Source organism: Crocodylus siamensis, chromosome 11 (genome assembly GCF_052110815.1).
Source record: "Crocodylus siamensis isolate JL-2025a chromosome 11, ASM5211081v1, whole genome shotgun sequence".
In the NCBI taxonomy this organism is placed as follows: Eukaryota; Metazoa; Chordata; order Crocodylia; family Crocodylidae; genus Crocodylus; species Crocodylus siamensis.
This window is the reverse complement of record NC_143405.1, coordinates 5,593,872-5,621,649: the sequence shown is the minus strand read 5'-3', so window position 1 is coordinate 5,621,649 and position 27,778 is coordinate 5,593,872. Positions and strand designations below refer to the sequence as shown.

Genomic DNA, 27,778 nt, shown 5'->3' with positions numbered 1-27,778 from the left:
CTGTCTCCGTGGGTATTAAGCACCCTTGACATTCCAGTGGGAAAGGCACACTCGGCCCTCAAGGAAATGCTCTGACGCTCCGTAAATGCATCGAGATAGCTGTGTTTGACAAGTACCGGCCTCGACGGGAAGAGGGCTGAGATAAGGAGTCAAACCTCAGTTCAGAAAAGCGTTTCAGCATGTGTCAAACACTGAATGCAGGCCTGAATTGCCCTTTGCATTCCTGAAGATTCACCGTGGGATGGCTCCCCCTACGAACGCCAAATCGGATTGCTTTTCTGAGCGATGCAACCGTTGAGCTTGAATGTGCTTTCTCTGCTCCTCTCGCTCGCTGCTGACACGTCGTTTCGACCTGGTGGAATAGGGGACAGCATTACTGTGACGTCTGCTGCAGATCTGGTGACCGGGGCATGGAGCCTGGAAATCACTGGGGTCATCTCATGCCTTGAAGACCTCTGAGGGTTTGAGTTCAAATCCTTCCTTACCAGCTGGTCCTGAAGGGGATGCTTGGTCCTGGCAGAAATCTGGTCTGATGGTTGCTTACCTTCCTCTGGAAGGTTTTCCTGCTTGTCCTATGTGGCCTGTTGCTATAGCAGTGTGACTACCAGTATTTTCCATTTGTTCTTGGGAGATCAAATCCTCCTCTCTGAGGTTGACCTCAAACCAGTGCATCCTGGTAGGATTATCCATCCATTTCCACTGTGCTGTCAAATACGTAGGCTACACAGTTGGTCCAGTAAGAGATCACTCTAAGAAATCCCTCTGTTTTGCACAATTTCTGCACCATCATGGCTACAACATCACTCTTAGACTACATTTGTCTGTATTCACGGACATATACAGATAGATAGAGAGCTAGATAGAGAGATAGATAGACAGATAGCTAGAGAGATAGGCAGGCAGGCAGGCAGACATAAAACTATCTATAGATATATAGTTTTAAATATAACTAGATATACAACTATATATCCATTTAGATATAAATATAAATATCTATATAGATAACTATATATATGACTACATATAGATATAATTGTATATAACTATATAGATATAGTTGTATATATCGTTATATAGAAAACTATATCTATAGATGTCTTTATATAGATATCATTCTATATATCTATATAGATATAGATATAAATATAGTTGTATATATAGTTATATAGAAAACTCTATATCTATAAATATCTCTACATAGCTATCTTTCTATATAGCTATATAGATATAGCTATATATAGATATCTATCTCTGTCTATATAGAGAGAGATACATGTATCTTTTCTTGAGGGGAAACCTAAAGGGAAGCTGCCAGTTTAATGAGAAAATATTTACTTGGCTTTGATGAAATCTGCGCTAGAAGTCACATTGCTTAATAAAAACCTGTGGTTTGAATCCCATGTTCTTCCCATATGTTTCTAATCCATTGGAGTTTTTCAAACATCTGCCGAGAACATAAAACTTCCAAATTTTAAAAAAAATGCTTAATTTGTAAATGTAAAGACAGATTTTTTACAATAGGAAAATAAAAGCGGAGAGTACAATCTTTCTTTTCTTGAAGGGTAAGAGGGAGGAGGGATCTCAGATTCTTTTTTGGTTTTAAGAGCAGAGCTGTGTGCAATAATTTTTCCCCTCTGTGAGAAATAGTTGTCAAAACCCCTTGTGTTATTCCTTGCTTGACGCTACTATAGCCCTTGGCTCAGAGGTAGAGAAATAAGTGAATATAAAGCAATCTTTTGTCAGATATACAAATGCAGTCCTGGTCTCTGACAAATGCAGTCCTGGCCTCTGTGCAGTCCGCACCTGACAGGCTGGGGGTGTGGAGTTTGCTGTCTTCTGAAGGCAGCCCAATTCCCCTGTCCTCAGCTGATTGCTTTCTCAAAAGTCCAGAAGATGAATTACGGTTTGTTCAAAAGGCATACAAATAAATATATAAAGATAGCAAAGGGAGCTAAGTGTCTGAGCACCTGGTGAAATGCCAGCTGTTGATTTAAGGGGTATCAGTCTTTTTGGATGCTTTTAGTGCTTTTTAATTGCTTTATTTCTTTTAGCTGTGTTGGCTGGCTTTTCCTTTCTGTAGCCATCCCTCTTTGGCGGCGAGGGCATTCTGGGTGTACCTTTCCATTCCATCCAGAGAGTTATGATGTTTATACTTGCACAAAAGGCCAGGAATGCAGACAAATCAATATTAAAGTGTTGGCGCTAAAGGAAGCGTAAGTGTATGCAGAAGCTGGGCTAGCAGCAGAGCACTGAGTTTGAAATAGAGATCAGACCAGGCCAAAAAAAAAAAAAATATCGCTTCAAAATGTGTAGTATTGTTCACAGCATACTGCAGGGGCATTATAATGTTTCAGCAATTCCTGTCGTGTTATAAGGCGGTAGAGGGCATGAAAGTGTTTCTCTCTGTCTGTCTCATTGGTGTCTTTTTTTCTCTTTTTTCACTGACCCTTTTAGGATGTGTTGAAAACCTGGTGGAGTTACTTCCCATTTTTGTAATTTGGGTCATTTAAGAAGCAAACAGTTTTCTCTCTTGATTCATAGCATTGTGCATATGCCAGGGGACAGCTGCGAGCAGTTTGTTCGGAGCCCGTCAGGGCTCACGTGCCTTCTCTGTGAAAGGGAGTGTGGGCAAAGCCCCGGGGAGGGTATCGCGTAACCTTACTGCCTGCCCCAGGGAGTTGCATCTGCCCTGCCTGCAGAAGGTGCTCTTGCAGTCGCAGCAGTTGAGCTTTTAGGTGCTGAGTTCCCCGGTTCGGTGCCGTGCGGTGCTGCCGAAGTGGCAGCTCGCATCTGAGATCAGCTTTGCCCCCTCTTAGCCTAATGTCTCCCAGCACTGCTGTGGCTCTGCCCCACTTGTGGTAGCATCATGGATGTAGGCAGGCTTCATGGATGCAGCATCATGGAAGTAGGTAGGCAATGAACCTGCCTACATCATGGATAGCTGTACTGTCTCCTTTTTAGAGGGCACCCATGATGTAGGCAGGTGCATAGCCTCTTATTTGCTTTGATAACTCACCTGTCCAAGTCAGGATGGGACGAGAAGGTGCAGGGAATACCAGTCCTTTCTTTACGCAGATTCACAGATGTTTAGGGCTGGACGAGATCTTCCGAAGGAGACTGGACGCACGCCTTCCTGGGGTTATTTGGCCCCAGCAGTCTTTCCTGCCCAGAGCAGGGGGCTGGACCCGATGATCTTATGAAGTCCCTTCCTCTTATATCCAGTCTGAAACCTTCTTATAGGAGTTTATGACTGCCTTTTCCCCAGTAGAGCTCAACTGGTACAAAACCGTAGGGGAAATGCCTTTTTGTAGCTAAGGTGAGAACGAAATGCTGCATAGATTGATTTTTCTGGCAGGGCAGAGAAATGAGATGTCCTTTGCAATCCTGCCAAAACCACTTACTTTCCAAGCAATATATTCCTCAAGGACTTTTTCTCCACCCAGCGCCTTTTACATTCCTGCTTCGTAATCAAGCAACAGCTCATTAACCTGCATCACCTGAGTTCTTCCACCAGTTTGGTAAGTTTTTGCACAAAAATTATCAGACATTTGCCTGCTCTAAGTAACGCTTACTTAGCCATGCATGAAAATAGCAGGCGTGGATTAAACAACCTGTGAGTGATATGTGCATAACATTGCATCTAAACATGGCAACTCCTCTCGGCAAGATGCTGGCTTCAAGGTCAAGCAAGGTTAAGCACCGTTGCTGCACAATGGCCTCAGAGCTGGTCAAGATCTTTAAACTGGACTTCTCTTTTGAAAGAATGAAAATTTCAATTAGGCAAAATGCCTGGGGATGAGTCAGCTTTGGCATTGGACCGAACCCGCTCTGATGCAAAAGAGGAAACAAAGCAGGGGAGATAGAGAACAAGACTGGTTTTTTGTTGGTTTTTTTAAAGCCTAAATGGTCTCAAGGGTTTGAAATGATAATTTGCAGCGCAGACAGGGCTAAGAAAAACAAAACCTTTTTGTTATAAACTAGGCCCTTCCCCTTCGACCCCCACAGCTTTTATGTATGGAAAACGCGTTGGGATAAAAATGATGCCTCTCATGAGCCGGCGACATTGCGGTTGGGTTTCGGTGAAGCTGGGAGCAGCATGGCTGGGAGGCCGCGAGGTCCGGCTGGTGGGTCGCTGGACTCTGATGCAGGAAACTTGGCTTTGATTCTTGGCTGCGCCACCGACTTGCTGTTTGAACTCATCAGGTCATTTGATCTTTCTCTACTTCCCTTTCCCAGTCTGGGAAATATTCTCGTTCTTTTCCAAAGCACTCGGAGAGCTATAGATGAAAAGCTGAGTGCACAAAAACTGGGCATTGTCAAGTGGGTTGTCGGGCAGTGGAGAGCTGAGCTGGGGGAGCCCATGTAATATTTTTGGATGGTGCTATTGCCAGTGAGGCATAATTTGGGCTTTCTGATGCCAGGAGTTGAGTAGGAAAGTTATATGAATTATGAATAATGAATTGGCATGCTACGTGCAGCTGTTTGGAAGGGCAACACATCTTTTATCTGGTACAAATTGCAGACTTCAGAGCAGTGCATGGGTCTTGTGTGAATAACTGATAGTACAGAAGAATACTCTGTGACTTGGAAATGGTGACCGGAGATAACTCTTGAACAGGAACAAGCTCTGGTCTTAAATTGTTGCTCTGGATCCCAGCTCCTTCCACTTCTGGAGGTGCTCAGACCTGGTCTGCAGGCTCAGCCTCACAGCGATGGTTTGGAAAACAGGGAGTCCAGAAAATCCTGCTTATCTGGGAGAAATTAGCCCCTCTGTCACGCTCTCACTCCCAGTGTTAATCTCCGGCCCGTGACATGATTTGCGTGCTGGCAGGGTAAGAGCCTTCCTAGGAGGAGATTCGCAGAATTAGAACAAGCCATCTGGCTTTTGTCTTCTCCTTCCTGGAAGAGAGCTGCTTGTCCTTTGTTTGCAGTTAGCAGCCAATTGTGTTATAATTTATATGATGGTATCACGCTGGGGCGCCAACTGGGACCAGAGCTCTGACATGCTGGATGCTGTGCGAACCCAGCAGAAAACACAGGGTCTGACCCCAAATTCTTGCCCTCTGACAGACAAGGGGACTATGATGGGCAGAAATACATAACAGCTTTCCATGGCCAGTGTTCGGCGTCCTCCTCCGACCTGCAGTCTAACCTGTTTTATTTCCTTACAGACCTGTCAGTAGAGATGGGTTTTGATGGTGGGAGCAGGGCCTGGGACTTTGTCCCCAAGGAGGCAGGGATGGGGCATGTAACATGAAGAATTTGGTGGCAGAGAGGTTGATGGAGAGAAGACGGGAGGAGTGTAGGAGACATGGGAAGACACCTGCAGACAAGGAGGTGGAGAGAGCAGGTTGAGAAGGATTAAAAACAGCCGTGAGCAAAAATAGGAGTGACTCACAATGTGTGCAAGCTTTGACATGAGGACGGGGAAATGTTGTCCTAGCTGGACTGGTGGAGAGGAGCCCGCGAAGGTGGGTTTATCTTCCACCAGAAGGAATGACACAGGTTTCCTCTTGCTGCTGAAAAGTCGAGAGCCACTATCAAAACTGTCAAGGATTTCACTGTGGCAGGTACGGGGCTCTCCCTCCAGATTACAAAACAGGAAGGAAGAAAAGAGCCCGGGGTTTTAATCCTCTTGCAGCCAGAAGATGTGTCGGCTGCTTGTTAAGTGACATCGGGTGTCCATGTTACACCAGTTGTCATGGCAAATAGGTTTAGGGCCAAACCTAGTGATGATGGCTTTGGGTTCAGGAAGGGGGTTAACATTTAGTCCATTTATTTTGCATAGTCCATTTATTGGACATTAGTCCATTTATTTTGCAAGGAATAAATGGACCTTAGCCCATTTATTTTGCAACGAATTGCACTTCCAGAGGCAATAAGAGTAAAGGGAGCATTTAAAAATGAAGGTGTACCGACCTCAAGGAAAAGTTCTTTCTGAGCCCATTTTTGTCCTATTCAAGCCTGTCTGTCCATCCGTATTTGAAACATCTTGATAGGATGTGTACCAGATGAGAGGCGGAGAAGAGCAGCTTATTTTAGTGCTGAAAAACCGGTGGCAGGACCTGTCTGGTGGTGAGCCCAGCCTGGCTGGGGAAGCAAGTGAGATCTCACGATAAAGCCCTTTCATCGAGTTTTGCGAGCTGTTTGGTCAAAAAAAGCACTCGTGCCACCAGGTCCTACTCATCCAAACCACTGAGCTGTCTAAAGTTTGCCCCTAAATACTTGTGACTCCATTTTTTTTTTTTTAGAGGCAAATTTCCGATCTTCAATTTTGTGCTCACAATTGATTGTGAGCTCTGGTCTTTTGGGTGATTTAGCAACAAACCTTTTTATACTGGGTCTGAGCAGCCTTAGTCCCTAACAACTGCTTTGGAGGCGTATCATGTCTGAACCAAGAGATCTAGAGTTTTGCATTTCTTTTGGAGGAATATGGAAGTAGTTTGGGAGGCAAATATGGGATAACCTGTCAGTAGAGTTATGGATGGGCTCTGAAGCAGCCGGGTGTAGCTGCAGACCTCCCGCCCGATGCCAGCGTAAGTCAAGAGTGACCTGGTTATCCGCATCGACATCTCCCTTCTAACTCCATATAGCACCTAATTGCACCATCCTCCAGAACTGCAGATGGATAAAAGATGTGACCTCGCTGAGTAATTGCCTCCCGGTCATCTCACTCCGCTCGCAGTTTAACTCCATGGTGCATGACAGTAGGAACCATTCATAGCCTTGGACTTAGCACAGCCATTACTTCCCTGGCAGAAGGACTCGCTCTCCGTAAGCAAGTGCTAATGACACATTTTATCAGGGGGAACATCAGATTCGGGGTGGTGGATTGCATCCGAGACGTGGCTTATGTCTTACAGAGCATCTCCAGTGACTGGAGTTTCAAAGCCCTCCCTTCATCGGAGAAAAACGCTGAATGGCTGCCAGTCAGCAGCTATCTGAAGTGGTCTGTATGTCTAGAAATAATATGCCTTTAGGTAATGATACCAAAAAACTGCCTTGAACCATCTTTCAAAGTCTTCCAGTAATTTTAAAAATGATATTTGGAAAGCCATTGCACATCTTTTGCCAGTGATTAATCGCAGAAATGTCACTCAAACATGGGAATTGCAAAAAAGCACTCCAGGTGAAGTATTTTTGTTGACTGTCAAATTGCTAAACCTGTTGGGCAGTGCACTAAAACAAGAGTCCAGTTAGTTATTAGTGAATTGAGGCAAGAGTCCCAAAGAAATCCAGTGTTTATGACACTGCTGACAAATGTCAGATGAAGTCACTCGGATTGATCCTTCGAGCTGCATTTTTTGCGTGAACCACAGCTATTTCTCCAAGGTCCCGGCGTGGTCTCTGGGAGCAGTTGTGACATTGCTGCACACATGTGAAATGAGTGTGGAAGGTGCTTTGAAGACAGAAAAGCTGGTTTTGAAATTCTTGCAAAAGATTGTCCATATTTTGACTGATCTTTCTAACCAGCTCTCTTGCCGGTTGGAAAAAAGGAGACTGAAAGTCTGTTTGTGCAAAAGGTGTGACTCTGAAGTCACATCTAGATAGTGGCTATCAGCCTTCCTTGAGGTGCAAACCTAAGCTTATCAGGAAGCAATAGCTTTGCACTTCCCTGTCCCGCGTCGTGCAGAAGGACGTCAGGTCTGGGTTTTGTAGATCTTTTTATCGTGATGATTATTTAAAGAGTGCCTGCAATGTGAGATAACCCGTGTGCACAGCTATGGCGGGAAGCAGGGAGGGAACGGAGGGGGAATCAAGTTTAAAATCCAGGTGTGGTTAGGGCACAGGGCTGAGATGCACCATTTTTGCTGTTGGCCATGCTATTTACTCACTGTGTGGTCGAGGGCAAGTTATTTGGATCACCTAGTGACTCCTTTGCCTAGCTGTAAAATGGGGATAATATTTTGAATGGGTCAGTAATGCTATGAAAATGGTAAATAAATATGCTTGGGGGTAGGGGTAATTTTTTTTCCTGGTATTCTCCTAGCTTTCCCAGACCCCCTATGCTATTTTTGATGCCAAAGGGGAAAATGAAGGATAAACATGAAAAGAAAAAAACAAGGAAGAGGAAAGGGAAAAACAGTTGAAACTGATTTCTCGTATTAAAAATCAGAAAATGATCAATACATATTTAAAAGATGGCTGTTTTATCAGGAAAACATCAATGAAAAAACATCTGCTGGCTTTTCTAATGTGGGCACGTTCATTAGTGATAGCGAGGTGCTACCAGAAGCAGACTACCAAAAGGAGAACCTCAGAAATGGATGTGGATGTGGTTGTCTGGTCCAGGAAAGAGAAGAGAAGGAGCAGCTGGGTTCATGCTGACTAGCCCAGCTTGGGAATAGGGCAGGGTGGGGTGAAGCTGGGATCGCCAGCAAGGGCAGGGAGAGAGCATGCCTCTCTGAATCCGGCTTCCTCATGGTGGAGGGTGATGGTGGCGGCGGTGTGTGTCCGTGTACCATCACCTGCCTTCCCTGGGAAGGTTTGGATTCACCCGCTGGCACAGCAAGCAAAGGCTGCATGTTGCATGAACCAGGGCAGATCCGTCTTTCTCTCTTTTAAAACAAGCTGCCTTTTTCCTAGGGGGGTTCAGACATCCTGGCCCAGTCTCCACCCTTGGCTTCTAGTTCCCGTTTTAAGTCCAGATGATCCTCCCCGTTGTATTTGTAATAAGACTCTTGTCTGGTTGCCTTAACAATGTTTTCTATTATTCAGTAAACCCTCTGGCCCCAATTAAAAAACTCAAATTAATCTTTTTAGTGAATTATCCTTCTTATGTGCCTGTTGATCTGTTGCATTTATTCTTTCATAGTGTGTAAAGTGCTATGGCTCTTCAAGGAAGTTTAGGGATAATCTTTTTAAGTCATAGATGTGCTGGGCTTAGTTTGGAACGGGTGTAGCAGTCCTTACAGCGATCCTGATGCCTATCGGGATAAATCTGCAAGGTGCCTTGTTTCAAATGTCCAAAGTGTTCCTGTTGGGGCTTATTCCTAATGGAGAGGCAAGAAGGTAGAAACAGGCTGGAAATCAGGCCAGAGCAACCGAACAGATGCGGGTGGCTCAGAAGTCCTTGTGGGCGAGTGGATTGGGACTGCATGCAAAGTGGGTTGCTGTGAAGGGATTCATTTCCCATGCCTAGTCTCAAGCCGGACCCTTTCAGCCCCCAACAACCCTGAATTTTACTGGTTGATGATCTGGGGGCAGCTGGACCGGGAATCTTGCATTTCCTGTGCCTGTTGGGTACCTATCATAGCCAGGGCTGTCAGCAGTACCAATCTGGCAAGGAAAGGGAAGAGGTTGTCCAGGAGATGCAGAGGTGCTGCCCTCCCTTGTCTCCAGTTGCACACTCTTCTTGGGAAATTGTGCCTGGGAACAACAAATCAGAACCGTCTCATGTCTGGGCGTGCAACTGGGACTAAAGCAGATGCTTGACATGTACCTAAGATGGAAAGGGGCCTGCTTAGGTGGCTTGTCTCCCACCAAGTTCTTGTACTTGCTTGAGGTGCAAAGCAAGGTGGGGTGCAGCATGCCGAGCTCTGCTGCTGCCTGCCCGAATTATACAATGGATTTACGAAAAATCTTACTTTTTTCATTAAAAAATTGGGGTTGGCTTGTACACTGTGTCCATTTGTACACCGTAACATAAGGTAGTCACGCTTAAGAGAGGGATTGTAAACATTTTTCCGTTTCTTTTTCTTAGCATTTGAACTTGAGATGCATTTTTTTCCTCAAAATTTCAGCTTTCAAAAGGCTTCACCGTGTCTGTTGTGTGCATTTCCCCATCCTTCGTTTCACGCAAGTGAGAGGTGCGGAGACGAGAGACTCCTTTGCTAGCACTCATTTTATTCAAGGATTTCATTCTTTGGCTCTGTGATGACCTATGTCTTCACTGCTCTCTTGGCTTGTTTCTTTTTCTCCAGGGGGACATCCAGCAGCTCCTGATTGTGGCCGACCCCCGGGCAGCCTATGATTATTGTGAACACTACAGCCCAGACTGCGACACGGCCATCCCGGACACCCCTCAGTCTCAGGATCCCAACCAGGATGAATACGTAAGTAGGAAGCTGGAAGCATGCGCGGAGGTGACTTCCATGGGTGTTTACCCCAGGAGGGACACGTAGGGTGGATAAGGCTTCATTTGCTATAGGGTGAATCGGTAAGCCAGCAAAGAGTGGGGTCAGGGTAGAAGCAGTTGTAATCAGAGTGGGAAGGGGAGCGGTTTTGGATGGCTGGTGAAGAAACTGGGAAATGCCAGCAAAAACTAGTGTAAGGAGCCCCAGTAACTATAGCAGGGGGAAATGAATCGAATAAAATGAATAACAGAGCAGCTTTTTATCCCACAAACAATAAGCAAACTTGCACGGTTGCTATGAGCCGTGATGGCACGTGCACTCTGTTTCTTAGTCCCATTTAGTTTTATTGCAAGTCTCTCCATAAGTCACCAGCTTGTCTTGGTTTTCATTTTCCTCCTGTGTTTGCAAAAGTCATTTGGATAATGAAATCAATGCAAAGGATCTCTGAGCACTCAGAATCCCTGCCAAGGAAAGCTGGGCTTTCTGGCCTATTAACCCTCATACGTTTTTGCTTTAAGAGCAGGCATCCAGTTTTATATACAACTGTTCAAACAACGTGTAAAAAGCTGAAGCCGGTATAGTAGAGCCTAGCGAATTGGATACAGGTCTTGCTTTTAGGAGCTACAGGTTCTAATCCCAGTTTCACTGAGATTGCTGGTTTGCTTTGTGATTTTGGGAGTATCTCCTCACTTTTCTTTGTTCTGTGTTTTCCCAATGTCTAACATGAATATTTGGTGCTCAGGAACCCATAGGATGTGAAGAGGAGCAGCCTTATATACCAGCCCAGGTTTAAAATGGGGTCCTCACTAACTATTCTAGTTGCCTGCCACTAAATACAGACCGCTTTCTAAAAATGAGCAGATGTTTCCACTTTTTAAGGTTTGTTTCAAAAGTTAGGAGAACTTGTTGAAGATGCTGTAGGGTTGAGAGTAACAGAATCACTAGAAAGCATTAGAGCAAATGTAAAAAAATGCCTAGGGACTTTTGGGTGTCACAAGTGGTGCAGGCATCCTCTCTCCATGCCACTTGGCAGACCGGGGAGGGGACAGACAGCAGAGCAGCAGATCAGACAGGAGAAGGGGATCAGAGTAGTTATTTGGGGAGGGTGCAGGGCTAATTTGTGGCCTACCTAGCAAAAAGGTTCGCCGTCGCTGGCCTAGACGTTCATAAAGCCTTGTTCATCTTTTTAATTTTAGTGCAGTCTGCAACATGGAAATAATAAATAAGCAAAGTAAAATAGACTCCACTATGATCAACAGGTGGGAGGACAGTGGGAAATTAAGCCTCTTCTTTGGAGCCAGGTGCCAGAAATCAAAAGCAGCCACAAAAGGCTGCCTTGTCTTAGAAGGGCTGCGATATTTTGGAAGTTCGTACAAGAATAGCTGCGCCACAAACGTGCTTGCAGTGCCAATAAAACCAATGTACTGGACAAGAAATGTGTCATGCCCAACTGCAACAAAATGCCTTGTTTCTGTTTCATTTTAAAGCACGACTGACACCTTATGGAAAACTGAGCATGTCATATTTTAGAAACCCTTTCCTACTGCAGGCTGTTGATGGGGGTCAAGTCATATGTGTTCACTTTCTATTACTAGGGGCATCCTCATAAAACCAAACATGTTGGCTCTTTAAAAGTTTGTTTCCTTCCCTATCTCAGTTGCCAAGGCATATAACAGAGAGTCCTGACTACTTTTGGGTAATAAAAAAATCTCAACATACCTTTCCCCAGGAGTGTTAACTCCTGTGTCCTAGCCAAATTCCAGTTTGGGTCAATCCATTCTGCTGACACATGGTTCATTTGCTTTGACCTGTTCTCAGTGTTTTGTGCAGCGTCAGTAGCTCTTAAAGGATTGCTTTCCAACACACATAATGAAGTAGCGCCTGCAGAAATTGCATGGGTGGGACTGGGTGATATATTTCCTTTTGTCACCTTGCAGACTTGAATCACCCTTATTTGCAGCTTTTGCTGTTGGTTCATACTCCAAAATACTTTTGGATCCTTCCAATCAAGGCCCAGCGTCAAAGTTAACTTGTATCTCATTAAAAATATTTTAGAAGACATTCCACTAATGATAACCAAACTTAAGAAACTTTGGAGCGTGGGTGGATGCATTTAAAGAAAGAATTTGACCTTTAATAATGCAAATGAAGTTCCTTTATAAATTGCATCTCTGGAGAATCCTGTCATATTTTAGTCTGTTGAATTGTCTAAAACCATTAGTGAGGGTTGCCTGCAATGGCTGCGTGGCCTAATTCAATGTATTCAGACAGCTGGAATTAATGGAGAACTTGATTTAAGCCACAAAGGCATGCAGAAAGGTGCTGTTCATATATTTTTCATTGGCGAAGTGGAGAATAGCAGGTGACAGAGAGCAAAGCTAATACTGAAGGCAGAAGATAACTGAATGTTAGTACGAGCTAAGTTAGAGCTATGCTGCATGGGAGAACTACTGTATTTTACAGTTTATAAGTTGAGGTTTGATGCCAAATTATTCACCCTTAAATTCCCTCCTCGACTTATGCACTGTGTTGGCATCTAGGGGCTTCCCCAACTAGGCTCCTGCCTCCCCACAACCCCTGCCCGACATCCTGGAGCCAGGCTGGGTGCCCAAACCCCGTACCCGGGGACACTTCCTGGGTAGGAAGCGAGCAGGTGGGCACAGAGCAACGCTTGTTGGTGCTTGCCATTCCCCATGCAGCTCCGCTGCTGCCCTCCTGATTTATACATGAGATAAAAATCGTGCTTTTTTCGTAAAGAAAATTGGGGTGGACTTATATGCTGTGTCGACTTGTAAAATATGGTGTTGACTGTATGATGTCGGCCGTAAAATACAGTAGTCGCACTTAAGGGAGGGATTGTAAACATTTTTCCATTTCTTTTCCTTAGCATTTGAAATGGAGATGACTTTTTTTCATCCAAGTTTCAGCTTTCCAAAGGCTTTAGAGTGTCTGTTGTCTTCATTTTCCCATTCTTCGTTTCACACAAGTGAGAGCAGAAGGAGGGTGTTGAACTCTACAAACTTTTTAACTGCATGTTTAAAAGACGAATTTACATCACCGGGAGATAACCGGCAAGGGGCTCGCTGAGTAGCCCTCTGCTCTCACATGGTTGGGTCTTGTGTTTCCTTTGCAGTACACGGAAGGGGTGGGAGAGAGTGACACCTATTACTATGAATATCCCTACTACGAGGACCTTGACGACACGGGGAAAACAGAGCCACCCACTGCCAAGCCTGTTGATGCTGGAGAAGTGACTGAAACCAAAGAGGTAGGGAGCTGGAAGAGGTGACAGATACCCATTTTGGTACAGCTGTTTGACATCAGAACAGCTTGTTATCAAATCTTTTTACAGGTAAATACATGTGGTTAAGAAAAATCCCCTGGAGACTTAAATTGCAAAAAAAAAGGAATAAAAAAAGGCTGTAGGTAGCTCTGTATTTGTGCTTGGTGTATGCAGGTCTTTGCAGTTATATAGTGCCTAAACTTAGATCTAAATAAGGATGGATAGAAAAGGGCAGCAGTTTGAAGCTTTCTCTGCCCTGGTCTAGAGGACCTTTGGCTGTGATCCAGTCTGTTTGTGCAAACCATGGTCTGCATCTGATAATGAAAATTTTACATAAGTACTTTCATTTCTACCCAGAAGAGCATTTACAATCTTTTCTCCTTTGCCTGAAGAAGAGTGCTTGTGCCCGAAAGCTTGAAATTAAACATTTTTTCCCCCCCCCAAAATCTCATTTGTCTAATAAAAGATATGACCTCAACTGCGAGTTCTGATTCCAGTGTTACATCAAGGAAGATATATTTTGTCTTGGAAAGATATTCTCTGTGCATTAGATCACTTCCATGATGAAGTCTTCTCCAGGCCTTTTCCTTTTGTACGGTTTGACCCCTGGGATTTAAAGACTCATTTTTCAGAAGCCTCTGTTTAACTGAGCGGGCTTTGCTTTTAGATGTGCCTTGATAACCAGGGATCCTGGTTTTCTCTGATTTAAAAAAAAATCCCCAATTTCAGATAACAAAAAAAGTAACCCCAAATCTACATTTTTCCTTGAATTAATATGAAACACCACTATCTATATCTGTATATGTATCTGTATCTATATCTATATCTTAGCAGGATTTCATTTTAATCAAGGAAAAATGTCAATTTGCGGTTACTTTTTTAAATCCGGAAATTGGGGATATTTTTAGACGGGAGAAAACCAGGATCCCTGCTGAAAACATGGGGGTGCTGACAGTGTGGCTTGAAGTATTTGGCAGCCCTGGAAATCCGCCTTGAACTTTTTGAGTTGGGTACCCCAAAGGAGCAGCTACCTCTGCTCGTGTACTTCTGTGTCTGGTTTATTACTCTCTGATTAGCAGCTGCCTGCACAACTGTTATGCGTCAAACAGAAAGAGAAGATGTCTTATAGCAATTCAAACTCAAGCATTATTGGGAGAAAAATCCAGAACATTATCTAGTTTTATTCACTCTTGTTGTGTTTTCTTTTTTTTTTTTAGGATCCCACCCCTGCTCCCACTCAAGCACCTGCAGTGGTGGAAAATCCCGAGGAGACTAAAGAGGATGAGATAGTGGATGATCCCATTGTGGATGAGTACAACTATGGCACCATTATTGAGGACTACACTCCTCTTCCATACGAGGACATCAACTACAATGAGGAACTAGACAACCTAGACAATCCAGATCTCATCACTGAAGATGCTGTTGAAGTAGAAGTTCCCGCCAGCACTGTTGTCACCTACAACACAACCGATGTAATTTCCAGCAAGGAGTCTATGATTGGTCTTTTTCCTGTATTGATTTATCCCATGTGGCAAATCCTAAAGGGTCCAATACACCCGTGGGACTAGAGAAGTCCCTGGAAAATGTAATCACCCCACAGTGCAGCCACTGATACTTAGAAGTGGTTAAAAATTTAAAGATTGCCAATCAGAAAAAATCTATTTTTAGCCAGAATTTGACTATTTTTTTAAGTCTCTTTTTTCCCTTGAATAATATGGTAAAATCTAAAGTGAATTTTCTGCAGAAATTATACAAGCAGCGTTCCCTGTAAGCTGCATGGCATGCGCGGCTGTGCATTTACACTCGTGCTGCACTGCCAGGCACGTCTGTGTGGCCACGCACGCCGTGCAGTTTAGAGGGAATGCAGATGAGGAGATCTAGGAGTAGAAAATGTTGATTTAATAGAAAATATTTGTGTTGTTTCTATTCTGACGTTTCCAGCTGAAAACTCTTTAGGGGATTTTTCATTTCTACCAAATGTTTTGCTGTTTCAGCTTTATATTCAGATTTGGCAAGGAGGCAAATTTTAAAACAGCAGAATTTCTCATAGGACAAACATTCAATTTTCCAAGCAGCTCTATTAAGAGTGAGGCTGACACTCAGGCCCGTAGCACATGTTCATTTCAAGGCGCCGTGGGATCTGATCCATCATCACAAAAGGTGCGATTTTGGGATCGGAGATCAGATCCCAGTCATGCCCTTCGTAACTGCCGGGGCATGGGGAGCCTGGGATCGTGATCCTGGGCTGTTCTGCACCACCAAGCTGAAAGCTGGGTGCCCACAGTCTGGCATGACTTGAGGCTTTTCAGGACCAGCAATCAGCTGATTGTCAGCATCAGCCCTGGGGCAGCCGAGCACATGCCAGACATTCAATTTAAGGTACCAGCTGTAAAAGCGTTCTACATGATATGTTGCACATTATGGCTGGTTTGCCATTTTATGACACCCTGACTTGTACATGCAGTGTCCTTGCCAGTTATACCACGATTAATATGTTAATTGTAACATGAATATAACAGGTGGAGGGGCCATCAGACTGCCACAATTAGTGTCCTGTGGAGTGATGACATTCTCTGGTGGTCCTCACCCTGTACGTTCGCAATGAAATGTATTGCATCTTCTATGTGCTAGTTAATATTCAAGCTGGTCAGTCTCTTTAATTCACAATTTCAGCTTCTCATTGCTTTTGGCCTGTTTCTTACCGGTGTGAGGGAAAGTTGTACATCATTCATAGAAATAAATTGGTGGTGAGGAGCAAAGCTGCTATGTCAGTAATGAAACATGCACAGACCTGCTTTGAGAGAAAATCAAGGGGCATTTTTACATGTGCTCTGGGAGGCACGGGTGGTGGTGGGGCTTTGATTAGCGAGCCATGCTAATTTAAAGTGCCTGAGTGTCACATGTATCAGTGTCCCTGTGCTGAGAAATGGTGGTGGGGAGCTTTCAACTAAAGCTCATTGAATGAGCATTAATTTGAAGCACCCTGCCACCATTTTTCAGTATGAGGATGCTGATACACATGACACTAGAATCTGCTGGAGCGTGGTAATTTCTGCGCACCCACAGATTCGATTAATCGGGCTCCTTGCACGTGTAGAGGAGCCCAAGGACACTATCTAGAGCTGACTTAAATCTGCCAGTGCAATTTCAAAAAGATAAACTTTTTTAAATGAAAGTTTAAACCCTATCTGTTTTTCAGTGATCTGTGTAGTTGTTTGTTATCATTTAAATCTTCACAATTTCAGATTTCTAAGGTGAACATTTTCAAAAAAAATTAAAATTGCAAAATGATTTCCTTCCCCGCCCAGTCAGTTCCATCAATAAGTAGCTGCACAAATGGGCATATTTTCAGTGGGTCTTAGGTAATCTAGATAATTGATACTGTGTTACATCAGTTAACAGTACCAGTATTTCTAAGCATCTACTGGGTAGAGGCAGACACAAGCATATTTGGCTAGAGTCGAATACTGTGGCTTGTGTCTTGGCTGAATCTGTGAATATTGTTGACTTGAGACGTGTCCTTCTCTGTGCATCTAATGTTGCTGTTCAGCTGGGTACAGATTGGTGTTGTCCTTACACTAGGCGAGAACCAAGCATCATGTGTCTGTGTGCACTAAATTCCTTTCTGGGGAAGGGAGTAACTCTCTACTGAACAACAAAAACTTTATCATTGCCCGGAAGCCTTGACAGCTGGTGCCAATAGCAGGTTAACAGTTCCCACGAGTTTGGTTTGGACCTGGCCAAGGTTTACAATTTCTGCTTGAACCGAGAGGAAGAAGTTGGTTGCCATGCTTACAGAAGTTGCATCTCTATGGGAGGTAGTGGAAGGTGGCAAAGAATTAGCAAAGGCTGGCCAAAAAAATTAAAATTGGGCAGAGAAGCTTGATTTAAATGGTGTTATGTTATCCAGACCGAGGTCCAAACAGCTGGAGCAAGACAAGAGAGGGGCCAGCAACAGATGAAGAATGTTTCCAAGGCAGAGATCAAGTTGAATCAGTTGGGAATAAAAAATACAACAGGTGGGGAGGACTGGGCAGTTTGAAAAAAACATCAAGAAATGAAACATGCTTGAACGTATTGAGGGAGTAAGTATCCACCTCAACCAAACAAAAGAAAGAAGAGTTTTCCAGGAAACAGGAAAGGGGCAGAAATTTTGGCCCAAAAAGAAGTATTAGAGAGAGAGAAGAATTGAAACTTGGATTGCATGACCTTGAAAAAAGACGGGAGGAGGAAACAAGACCATCACAGGTCACTTCAGCTGGAGTTGTATTTTTTTCCACTTTAGGACCCAGGTGCAAATTCAGGGTTGACGAGGGGAGCATAAAGGTGAATGATGGGTTTCATAGCTAGCATGAGTTGACAAGTCTGGATGGTGCTATAGAAAAAAGAATGAGATATTTGGACTTGGTGAGAGCCCTTGGTGTGATTATTTGTATATGTTTATAAATCTGAATTGATCCAAACCAAATTTAAGGATGGAGGGTCATGGAGCAAGGAGAACAACTGCATCTGGCGTACCTAGAGACCAATATAGACATCCTGGGTACGTGGGCGACAGGCTGCTTTACTGATATCCATCAGGATATGGACTTGAAAATGAAGATCATCAAGTGGAACCTGAAAGCACTTCATGTGGCTGGAAACCTTGTTATAATAGTTAAAGAATTATTTTAATGTATCAGTGCTGCACCGAACCGCTCATGGGAGAGATGGCGGTGGTGCTGGACTCTTGTGGATGGAAAGCAGTGTGTGATATTCCCGGTGAGAGCTGGAGCTCTGCCAGGAGATGGAGAACATTTTAGAGGTTTGGAAACATGTCATTTGTAACGTAAAGACCATCAACAGCAATGTGAAGAACCACAGCATTTAGTTTTCTTCAGTGCTGATCCTGTGAATGAAGGGTCAAAAAAGTGAGCAAGGACTGAAGGTCTTCACCCAGCTCAGGAGACAAAATGGCACTCTGCCTAAAGGGACAAACCATGGACTTACATGGAGTAGCCCTAATATTTGTGGGATGTTTTTGCTTTGGAGCAAGGGTTGTGTCCTTCTATCCGGGATCTCTTCAGCATATATGAACAACCTTTTATAGAAGCAAGGTATTGGCTGCCGTGGTGCCCTTGCTTTACCTGTGGCAGGTTTGGGTGTTGTGTCAGGGTTGACAGTCTAGATTAGGGATTGTATAGGAATGGTTTGGTTAGGAATGATCCTGGCTTGGAGAAGGATGATCCTGCCTTGGGCAGGGGGTTGAAGTAGGTGACCACTGGAGGTCTCTTCTGACCCCACTTCTCTAGGATCCTCATGGCCAATGCAAGCTGGGTCATAGTTTCTGTCCAAGTCCAATTTCAGAATACCTTTTCCCTTTCAAAAGCAGAAGGGAAGAGCTGTGTTATACAAAGGTGAAAATAATACAAAATCAGGGACAGTGGTCAATAAATCCCATGGCTTACTGGCAGGTTTCTGTTGGGAACACATCCCTGGTTTGAGTAGCAGAGCTCTCCGATTCAGTATGATGATTCCTAAGTTTGTCATAGACCTTTCATAGGATCAGGGGATGTTCACTGTGAACATTTTAAAGCAGGTCTGTTCCCAATACTGGGAGAACAGGTGTTCTGAAATTGGGGTAGAAACTTTGACCAGAGAACGAGTGATAGTTCACAAATGAAGAAAACTCGTTTAATAAGAATGAAGCTTTGGGAGTCTGACTGGGAAATGATCAAAGTGGATTGAATCAGTGAACTTGCTCTTAGGTTCACTTGCACTATGGCTATTAGCTGTGTGCTAAATAACCACTTCAGCAGTGCTGAAAAATAGGAGCAAGAAACTCCTGTGCTAGGTGGGAGCTAGATGCGTGCTTACTTCATTCAGTGCTTACTTTGCAATGAATAAGCTGTTCTACTCATCCAGATTAACGTACCCTAATTTCTAATTCATATTTGCATAATTTTCCAAGCAAGGATGCTTAGGGCTGAGGTAAAACCTGGTTCAAGTGAGGTTGTTGAAAACTGACAAAAGGAATTTTTAATATAATTTCATGGTCTGCTTGCCTGCCTGCCTTGCTTGCTTGCCTTCTTGGTTGCCTCTGTACTTGCTTCCAATTAGGATGGTGAAACAAGGTGTTGTGAAAATTGTAGGAAAAATGAAGTTGCTGTTTCATCATGAACAAATGCCTGGTTGGATGATGTTGGACAGTCAGTTTAAATTTCTAAGAGTGTCTCCTTAAAAGTTGGCAAGAAAAAAGAGGAGTGCAAGAGGTGGGAAAGGGTTATTTTTCTAGCAGGATGAAAGTTATGGAAATTTCAAACTGCTTCCCTCTTGGATTATGCGTTACTCCCACAGCCTTCCAGTGCTTGTGGGACTGGATCATTGGAAGCCATTGAAAAGACTCCCAAGGGAAGCAGGATTTGGATCAGTCTTGTAGAGAAGAACAAATATGACATGCCTTTCTCAGCCTGTCTCTGAGGCCTAGATGACAACTCGGTATGTGCTAAATCGCTTGGAACCGATACGTTTGAATGTGCTCTTAAGAATTACAGTTTCAGTGGAAGCAAGGGAAACGTGAGCTCCTGCTAAGAGAAGGCACTTCGACTTGATCATCTGATTAGCAAAAAAGAAAGTTCAACTGAGGGGGGAAATGGTGGAGCAGAAGCAGCTAAATCCCTGTTGGTTCTGGAGTTTTTGGGGCTCTGTTTCTTGACTGAAGTTTCATTTCTGGGTCTGCCAGAATAGGAGAATGTGCCTATCTCATGTGACAGAAGAAAACTCCTTTAGCAGTTGCCAAATTATCATTGAAGACTACGTGATGTGTGTAGAGTTAAAAAAAAAAAAAAAAAAAACGGTCCTGGGAGTTCCTCCACGTTGGCCTCCCCTTGTTTTAAAGCCCTTCTCCTGTTAAACACAGATGCTTGTGCTTAGGGATTATGAGCCGGTCGGTTTTGGCCCGAAAGCGAAGACTGGAGTTGTTGATGTCACATTATGGCAAGTCTGAATTATTCTTTCATAGCAGAACAATAATTATGCTCTGAAATGTTGGAGGTAATTAAAGCGATAGGCCATTTTTATCATTACCTGCAGGGGAGAAAAACCTGTATTTAGTACAGATTATACTTTTTTAGCATTCAAAAATGCCAAGGGACAGCTGGATAGGAGATTGCAGAAAACACGGAAGTATGGTGTTGTGCACAGACCTGGACCGAAGCAGCAGAGAAATCCTGATAGGTACAGCTGTCCTTGTTTGCCTGAACTAGAACATGGATTTCCCATGAAGAATTTTAAAAAGAAGATTTATTTAGGCAGGATAGGGGTGGGGAAGGTGCTAACAGATAAATGCCCTAAGATTTGCAAAAGTTCAAATGTTGCCAGATGTGCTTTTGGACCAAGCAAGGTTGCTATGTTGGATCCCTGAGCACTCTCAAACTTAACAAGGCAGAGGCCTTTATAGAAGTCGACCTGGATTTTGTTTTCCAGGGTTTAGATACGATACAAATTTCTGTTCACTGAACGAGAAATGAGGTTGAGCTACATCCCTCTATATACCCAACATGTGCAGTGTTGGAAAACTTTCTTGTGTATCATTGCTTATTCTCTCTGTTGATTTTCTGGCACAGTATTTGGCACATGCAGTGCATTTCTTAATGCATATAGGGGATCCAGGGGAAATGCCATGTTGCGGTCCATATGGGTGGGATGCTTGCTTTCCTGAATACTTCAGTCCTCTTTTCCAGTCCTAACTGAAGAAATTCATTGGTGCTCCCTGGAAGCATATACATCTTATATAACCAGATACCCAATTTTTACTCCTGCACACTCTTGGCATTTTCTTGTGGCCTCTTGTAAAGTTTTATCTCCCCTTTCTTTCCACCTGGGGCAAAGCCCAGTAGTTGTCTCCCCTTTAGTTTTATGGCACACACTCCTGTCCAGGGATTCGCTGTCTGACTTGTGCTGCTGTGCTTCTTTCCAGGAGGAGCAGGAAGCAGGGCAAGGCGGAGATGACCTGGATAAAGACTTCACCGAGGAAACGATAAAAGAGTATGACTCGAATTACTACGAAAACTATTATGACCGGACCGTCTCTCCGGACATCGGGCCAGGAATGCCTGCCAATCAGGACACAGTCTATGAAGGGGTGAGGCAATGCATTGTGACCACAGACCCTTTTTGAGTTCCCTGGAAGCAGCTTTTTTAGCCCCGAATTGCTGCAAACGTGAGGTCTGCTTCCTCTGCCCCTGTGCCAAAGTGGGGGTTAAAAATGGAGAAGACCAATGAGGTCACTTAATGCCTCTTACTGCCAGAAAGAAGAATTTTTTCCAACTATTTGAGTTGGTCTAATAAAAGATACCCAATGAACCTTGTCTGCCTGTCCTTAGACCAACACGGCTACAACCTGCACCCTTGTTCCCTGCAGAGATGGCATCAGAGGGTTGGTGCTTTAGCACCAGGGTGGGACCCTTTCTCGACAGCCGTCCACACCATATTTATCCCTTGGGTTTGCTTGGTTTCGCCAGTTTGCATTTTGATTCCAGGTGGAAACTCCTGGCCTAATCCAGCTGACAGAGCAGGTGATGGCCTCCTTGTTCAACTCCGTTTTCTTTTCCTTGCGTGATATAGATTGGTGGCCCCCGAGGTGAGAAAGGACAGAAGGGAGAGCCTGCCATCATCGAGCCGGTAAGGATGCCTTTCACCCTCTTTAAGGACCAGAAGGAACAGGCCGTTGTGGTCCCATTATGGTCCGTGGCCTCCTCTCACTCTCCAAGGTGCAGCTGGAAGGGAAACGATCCGTATTTGACACAGCTTAAAAATGCTGCCGTTTAAAAAATGTTGACAGAAACGTTAAGGATTTTTGCTAAAACCTTTTGAAACTTTTTTTTTTCTTGGTTTTGTTTTTCCTTTTCAAACTTGGGAAGAGATGAAGTTGGTGCATGAAGATTTTCACCTGGCAAAATAAAAGCAGGAAAACGCTTTCATGGCCCTCCGTAGGCTTGGTTCTCAAACCCAGCTCCCCATCCAAATACCTGTAGCTTTGGGGCAGTGCTGGTTCACATCTAAACCTGGCAGCTTGGGGCTGTCGTTCATTTTACAGCCGACTGGTGCTTCTCCATGACTGTAAAAGGGCTCAGTGCTCTTGCCCTCTGCCGTCTTCTTACTCTGTCTCACGAGGGCCTCGAACTGCTCCTCAGATTTGTTGGGAATCTTGACTTCTGCGCTCTCTCTCTGCTGACAGAAAGGGTTTGTCAATCCTGATTTTCTAAGGCAATTTCTAGTATTATGAGGATTGTTGTGGTGGTTATGTTGGCGATGTTTAAAAAAATGCAGCTGCATTATCAGGGCACGTATTTTAACAGCCGGGAAAGTTTTCTGGCAAATCCCAGCTGGGTTCTGAGAACCGCACTGGGTTTTCCTGTCTTTACATCATCGTTGTGGGTGAAACGACCGGGTCTTAATTGCAGCGCTCCTGAGAAAGCACCGCCCCCCAGGGCTGTCAGAAGAGCTGTCGGTGCTCGCCCGTGTTGGGAAATTCAGCCTCTGTAATGAGAGCTTAGTCAGCAGCTTAAGTGACGATGGGTTACGAAGCCGACCAGAATTCATTTGTCCCCCTGTAGCTGTATCAGCTTGACGGGGCTAATGGCAAGAACAGCTGACTTTTTAATTTTTTTTTGGGTGCCTGATCTCCCATTGAACCGTGTGCAGGGCGCAGAGCTGTGGGGTAGCCAGAGACCATCACGCCACAGCCCTCTTTCTGCCCATCACGCTTTGAGATCCCAAGTGAGCTGTGTCTCCTGGACCCACGGGCGCGCAGAGCCTTTCAATAACCGGCATTGAGCTTGTTCCTCCAAGTCTCCGCGGAGCCCAGCGCGCGCTCGCTGCTCACCAGTAACTCAATTAACCTCATTTTGGTTGGCAGATTGCCAGCGCGGCGCCCAAAGAAACAACGATTCACGTCTCCGGACCTGTTTTTTAATCCCTCCTCTTTTTTTTTGTCAGACCTGGTATTTTTGCAGGACAGGGGAGGGGTGGCAGCAGCGAGGGGAGGCAGTTGAAAACCCACAACCAGGGCTTTATGAGAGCACCCCTTTCTCCCGCAGACCTAGCTCGTCCTTCTCTCCCTTTGGACGTCCTCCTTCTTTCATTCTGCAAGCAAGGGGGAAGAAAGAAAAAAGTTGTCTGGCATGGAAAGATATGGTTAAAACAAAACAAAACAAAAAAAACAACCCGCTGCTTCGACTCAGGCTGTCCCTGTATAGGACCAAATTGCAATGTTATGAAGCGAACAGAATAGTTAAATTTAATCATCCAGAAAGAATTTGGCTGCCGTCGCTCTTTCCAAACACTGGCGCATATAGCCATTGCCAGAAAGTAAACAAGACCAAATGCAGCCTTTTCTTCTCTCCCCTTGGTTCTTGCTCAGCCCAGAGAAATTCAGATTTGCTGGGCCCTTTAGGTGTTTTCGTCAGACCGGAGCTACGGGCGTGGGAGGAAGGGGGGATCAAAAGATGGCTCCGGCGTTTCTTTCCTTTCCTTCAGTCCATCTGCCTTTGAATCCTGACTCTGTGCTGACGCTCACTGGAGGCAGCAGGATAGCACAGTGTGATGATGCCCTCCAGCTATAATGGCACGGTATAGGCAGAATTAACACTTGGGAGCCTAGGCAAGCAGCAGGCCTAATGGTTAGAGCAGCAGGATTTCTGTCTTGTGGATTGAGGCTTCCTGCTTGCTTTTATTTTTAACCCTTCAGAGAGCTGAGTGCCCATCACTCCCATCGACTTCAAAGTGAGCTTGGGATCCGGGTCACTTGTGAAAACGAAGGCCCCTTTTTGCATGTTCAGTTCAACAGACAAAGCGTGACTCATGCAAAGGGACACCCGGGGCGGCTGCTCATGCAGGGGTGGACTCCGGACAAGATGGGGTCCTGGATGTACTAAGAGTTTGAGACCCATTTTCACGGAGACCAGGCAAAAGAGAAGCTAGGCTGTAGTAGGCAACATGACCACAGGATAGCTTTTGAGACAGATGGGGTCAGGGGATGACAGCCCTGGAAAGCTGCCCATGGCACACCCGGCCTTAACAGTGGGAGGATGCAGAGACTGGGGAGAGGGGCCGGGAAGGGAAAAATAGACTGAATTCAGTGCATGCAACAGGAGGAACAAAGCGGGATTGAGCGCTTGGTTGCCTTGTGAAAGCCTAACTCTGATCCTACGGAAAGCATGAGGAGCTTGGCCCCAGGGTTCAGTCGCTGCAAAACAGGGCACGGGGGCTGTGGTTTGCTTCTTCCACCTCCTTGACCCCTGCCAGTTCCTCTGACCCTCCGCCTTCCTGTTGCCTCCCCCCCGCCCCCTGCTCCATCGTGTTGATGAGCAGCTAACATAAACAGCTGGACTTTCTCGCTGGGGAAAAGTCTCCAGATGTCCCCAGAGGCAGGGCTCAGTATAAACAAGCAGATAAATATGGGAAGGTGCCAAGGATGTTTGCATTGCGAATAGCCTCGTTAGGCCTCCCTCTCCCAGCTTCTCCGAGGGGTCTCCCTTGCCTTGGAGATGAGCAGTGGGAAGCAGAGTCCTTGCTGCCGTGGCTGGGCAGGCATCGACCTCAAATATTTCCCACATAAATCTGGCACCCGGCAGCCCTTGAACGCCCTGGGAAGCTTTATATGGACACTGGCTGTCCGCAGTGGCTTGCATGAGCGGAGGGGAGTTTATCAGCACCGAGCGGAGGTGGAAGGCCAGGGCCAGCGCTAGCCTGCCACGCAGGCAGGGGAGCGGCGCGCTCTTTGGACCGTAATCTCGATGAAAGTAGGCCCCGGGGGATGCAAGCGGTCACGGGCTTGCGAAGTGCTGTGCAAGGCTTTTGTTTGCAGCCTCTCTTTACTGGTGCAAAGCTACCCGGTGCCTGCTGCCCAGGGGAAGGGAAGGAAGCTTGTCTGGCAGATAGACCCCCACCATAGCTGGCCCCACGTTGGCTTCTTCATCAGGGAGGCTGAGCACACCCTGCTTGCAGGGTAGGTGCCAGAGGCGTTGTACTTAGGGGCCGCCAAGCTCGGCTTCCACTGCTCGAGTCTCATAAAGTAGGGGTGGAGACCCCGTGGGTGGGCATTTTCCTTCCTTGCTCGCCCTTCTTCCTTGTTTCCCTCTGGCTCATGACAGCAGCTCTCCAGTCAGTTCATCATGATCCTGTGAGGTTAAGGTACCCTGAATGGAGCCCGGGCACCCTTCAAAGTTCCCTCCTTGGGGGACGAGGTCTATTAAACCAGTGCTGTTAGACCAGAAACAGAGAGATTTCCCATGCCCTCTTTTCTCACAGCGTGCCTGGCTGCCATATAGGTCAAAATCTAGCTACCGTTTGCAATAGTGCCTCTCCATATAGTTTGCTCATTTGTCCAGCTCCTAGCACCACACATCCTCACTTCTCCTTGTTAGGCCTTCATAGCTTTGGCTAGTACAGGCCTTGGGTGAGGAGTAGCTTTCCCGTTTTGTGCAAATGAGCAAAAGTTGGCTAGAAAATGTGGTAGGTTAGCGTGCAGCTCGCTCATCCGGGGTGCATGGACCGTTCTCTCTTACTTTGCTCAAGAGGCCTGTTTCTTTTCTGCTCCAGCCTGGAGCCCTCTTGTTGCCCCCCACTTTGTGGACACTCATAAACCCATAGGAACACATCTTCTAGATTTTGATCATATGTTTAATAGTGGTTAACAAATCCCCCCTTTCTCCTCTGGAAGAGAAAGAAGCTGCTTTTATTCAGGTGGATTAACATGGTGGATGCTGGTAGCGTAAATCAGGAGCAACGCCATAGACACCAGTGACGTCGCCTCATCGGTGTTAATGGGCACAGCTGTGTTGACTTCACCGTGGGTTATATCCTGTTCAACCAGCAGAGAATTTGGCTTCATTTACCCAGATGAGCCAGAAACTAGCCCTTAAATCCATTAGCTAGAAATGGATGGTATTAGTATCGACTGTCCTTGTGCTAGACAAGGCACACAGCTAGCACAGTGTAGATAATGTGTGCATCTCTTCCTCTAACGGGATCTGGCATTGTGCTGGCCTCGCTGGACGATGGCGGGGTACCGGGGCAGGATGCCCCGTTTGCAACACATACCCCAGCTAGTCCAGATGTGGTCAAGGCTGCTCAGAGGCAGCGGCCGTGACGTCAGCCCACGCTTTGGCTGTGCTCCACCGACTGCCCTTAGCTTCAACCCTGACCTGGGGAGACCACCCTCCTCCGAGGGTGAAGTGTAACCTGATCCCCGGGCTGGCTTCCTCCCAGCCGTCTCCTGAGCAAGTCGATTTGACATTTGCTGACTTTCCCGGGCTAATTCCATCCTGTAAAGAGAAATTATTCTCTTTGCTTGAAGCTGCCCGGCAAGAGGGAAAAATGACTCAGCTCGGACTGCCGGCGTGATGTTGGCCTCTGCTGCAACTGGTCAGTAATGTGCAGAGGAAAGGGCAGAGCCTGTCGCATGGACCTTGTGGCTAGGAAGGACTCCGGTTCTTTCCCACTACAGATCTGACTTTTTGTGGGGAGTTTGTTTCCTCTCTTTCCCCTCAGCTCACGCACAAAAGATCAGAATACGAAGATTAAGAAAACGAACCCTATTATCCTAGCGTTTCACCCATGCAGTGATTTCCTAGGTACACTTGCTGCATAAAGTCTGGTAAAGGAAGTCATTTAAAAAGCGATGCCTTCGAATGTGAAGATTTTTAACTCTGCAGGACAGGAGGCCACACGGTCCTAGGAGGGGACTGTCCCCCTGCCAAAGCCCCTCCATCAGAGCATGGGGTCAGAAATGGTGCTAGGGGTTACATTTGTTTGACCTTGACTTATGATTAGAGAGGTTTCCGCTCTTAACCTACTGGGTGGTTGATAGCAGGCTTTATTTGGGTTCAGCATTGCCAAATGAATGGCTGACCTTTTGCTTTTCAGTCTGCCATACGTAGTTGTCTGTGGCAATGGGCACAGGGGGAAGTGTTTAACTCTGAGACCCTTGAACACCTGCAGCAGAAGACCGGTCCCGGGCATCTCAGGACAGGAAAGGCTGCTTGATTTTTGAGCCTTGTCCCTGAGGCCTTTGGGGGTGTATTGCTGCTACTCACCCATCTCTCTTGCTGTTTTCCAGGGAATGCTCGTTGAAGGTCCACCTGGTTCTGAAGGCCCAGCTGTAAGTCACATTTTGGTGCATGAAGCTGTACACATGTGCCCTTGCGCGTGCGCACACGCACGCACACCTCTCGCTGCATCCAGATAGACCAGCTGCATGCAAAGTGCTCTCTGGCCTCTATTACTTCCATATGACATGCATGTATATCAAAGCACTCTAGGGGCAGTTTTTCTGTGCAAAAATAAACAGACGGCTCTAATTCTGTTCCTGTGCTTTGCACAAATGCACACAAATAACATATTTTTCCTTTAGCAGCTAATTCTTTTTTCTGTC

General features: G+C 45.6%; 1 protein-coding gene across 2 annotated transcripts in view; it reads left to right on the top strand.

Annotated features, from left to right (window-relative positions):
* Window positions 1-27,778, top strand: part of COL5A1 (collagen type V alpha 1 chain) — a 225,467-nt gene that overhangs the window by 91,738 nt on the left and 105,951 nt on the right. For both annotated transcript variants that reach the window (XM_090022599.1, XM_090022598.1), the window contains exons 5-10: window positions 9,924-10,055; window positions 13,210-13,344; window positions 14,577-14,834; window positions 21,320-21,484; window positions 21,967-22,023; window positions 27,464-27,505. In XM_090022599.1, coding sequence (XP_089878725.1) covers window positions 9,924-10,055; window positions 13,210-13,344; window positions 14,577-14,834; window positions 21,320-21,484; window positions 21,967-22,023; window positions 27,464-27,505 — 789 coding nt within the window. The remainder of the gene's footprint in view (window positions 1-9,923; window positions 10,056-13,209; window positions 13,345-14,576; window positions 14,835-21,319; window positions 21,485-21,966; window positions 22,024-27,463; window positions 27,506-27,778) is intronic.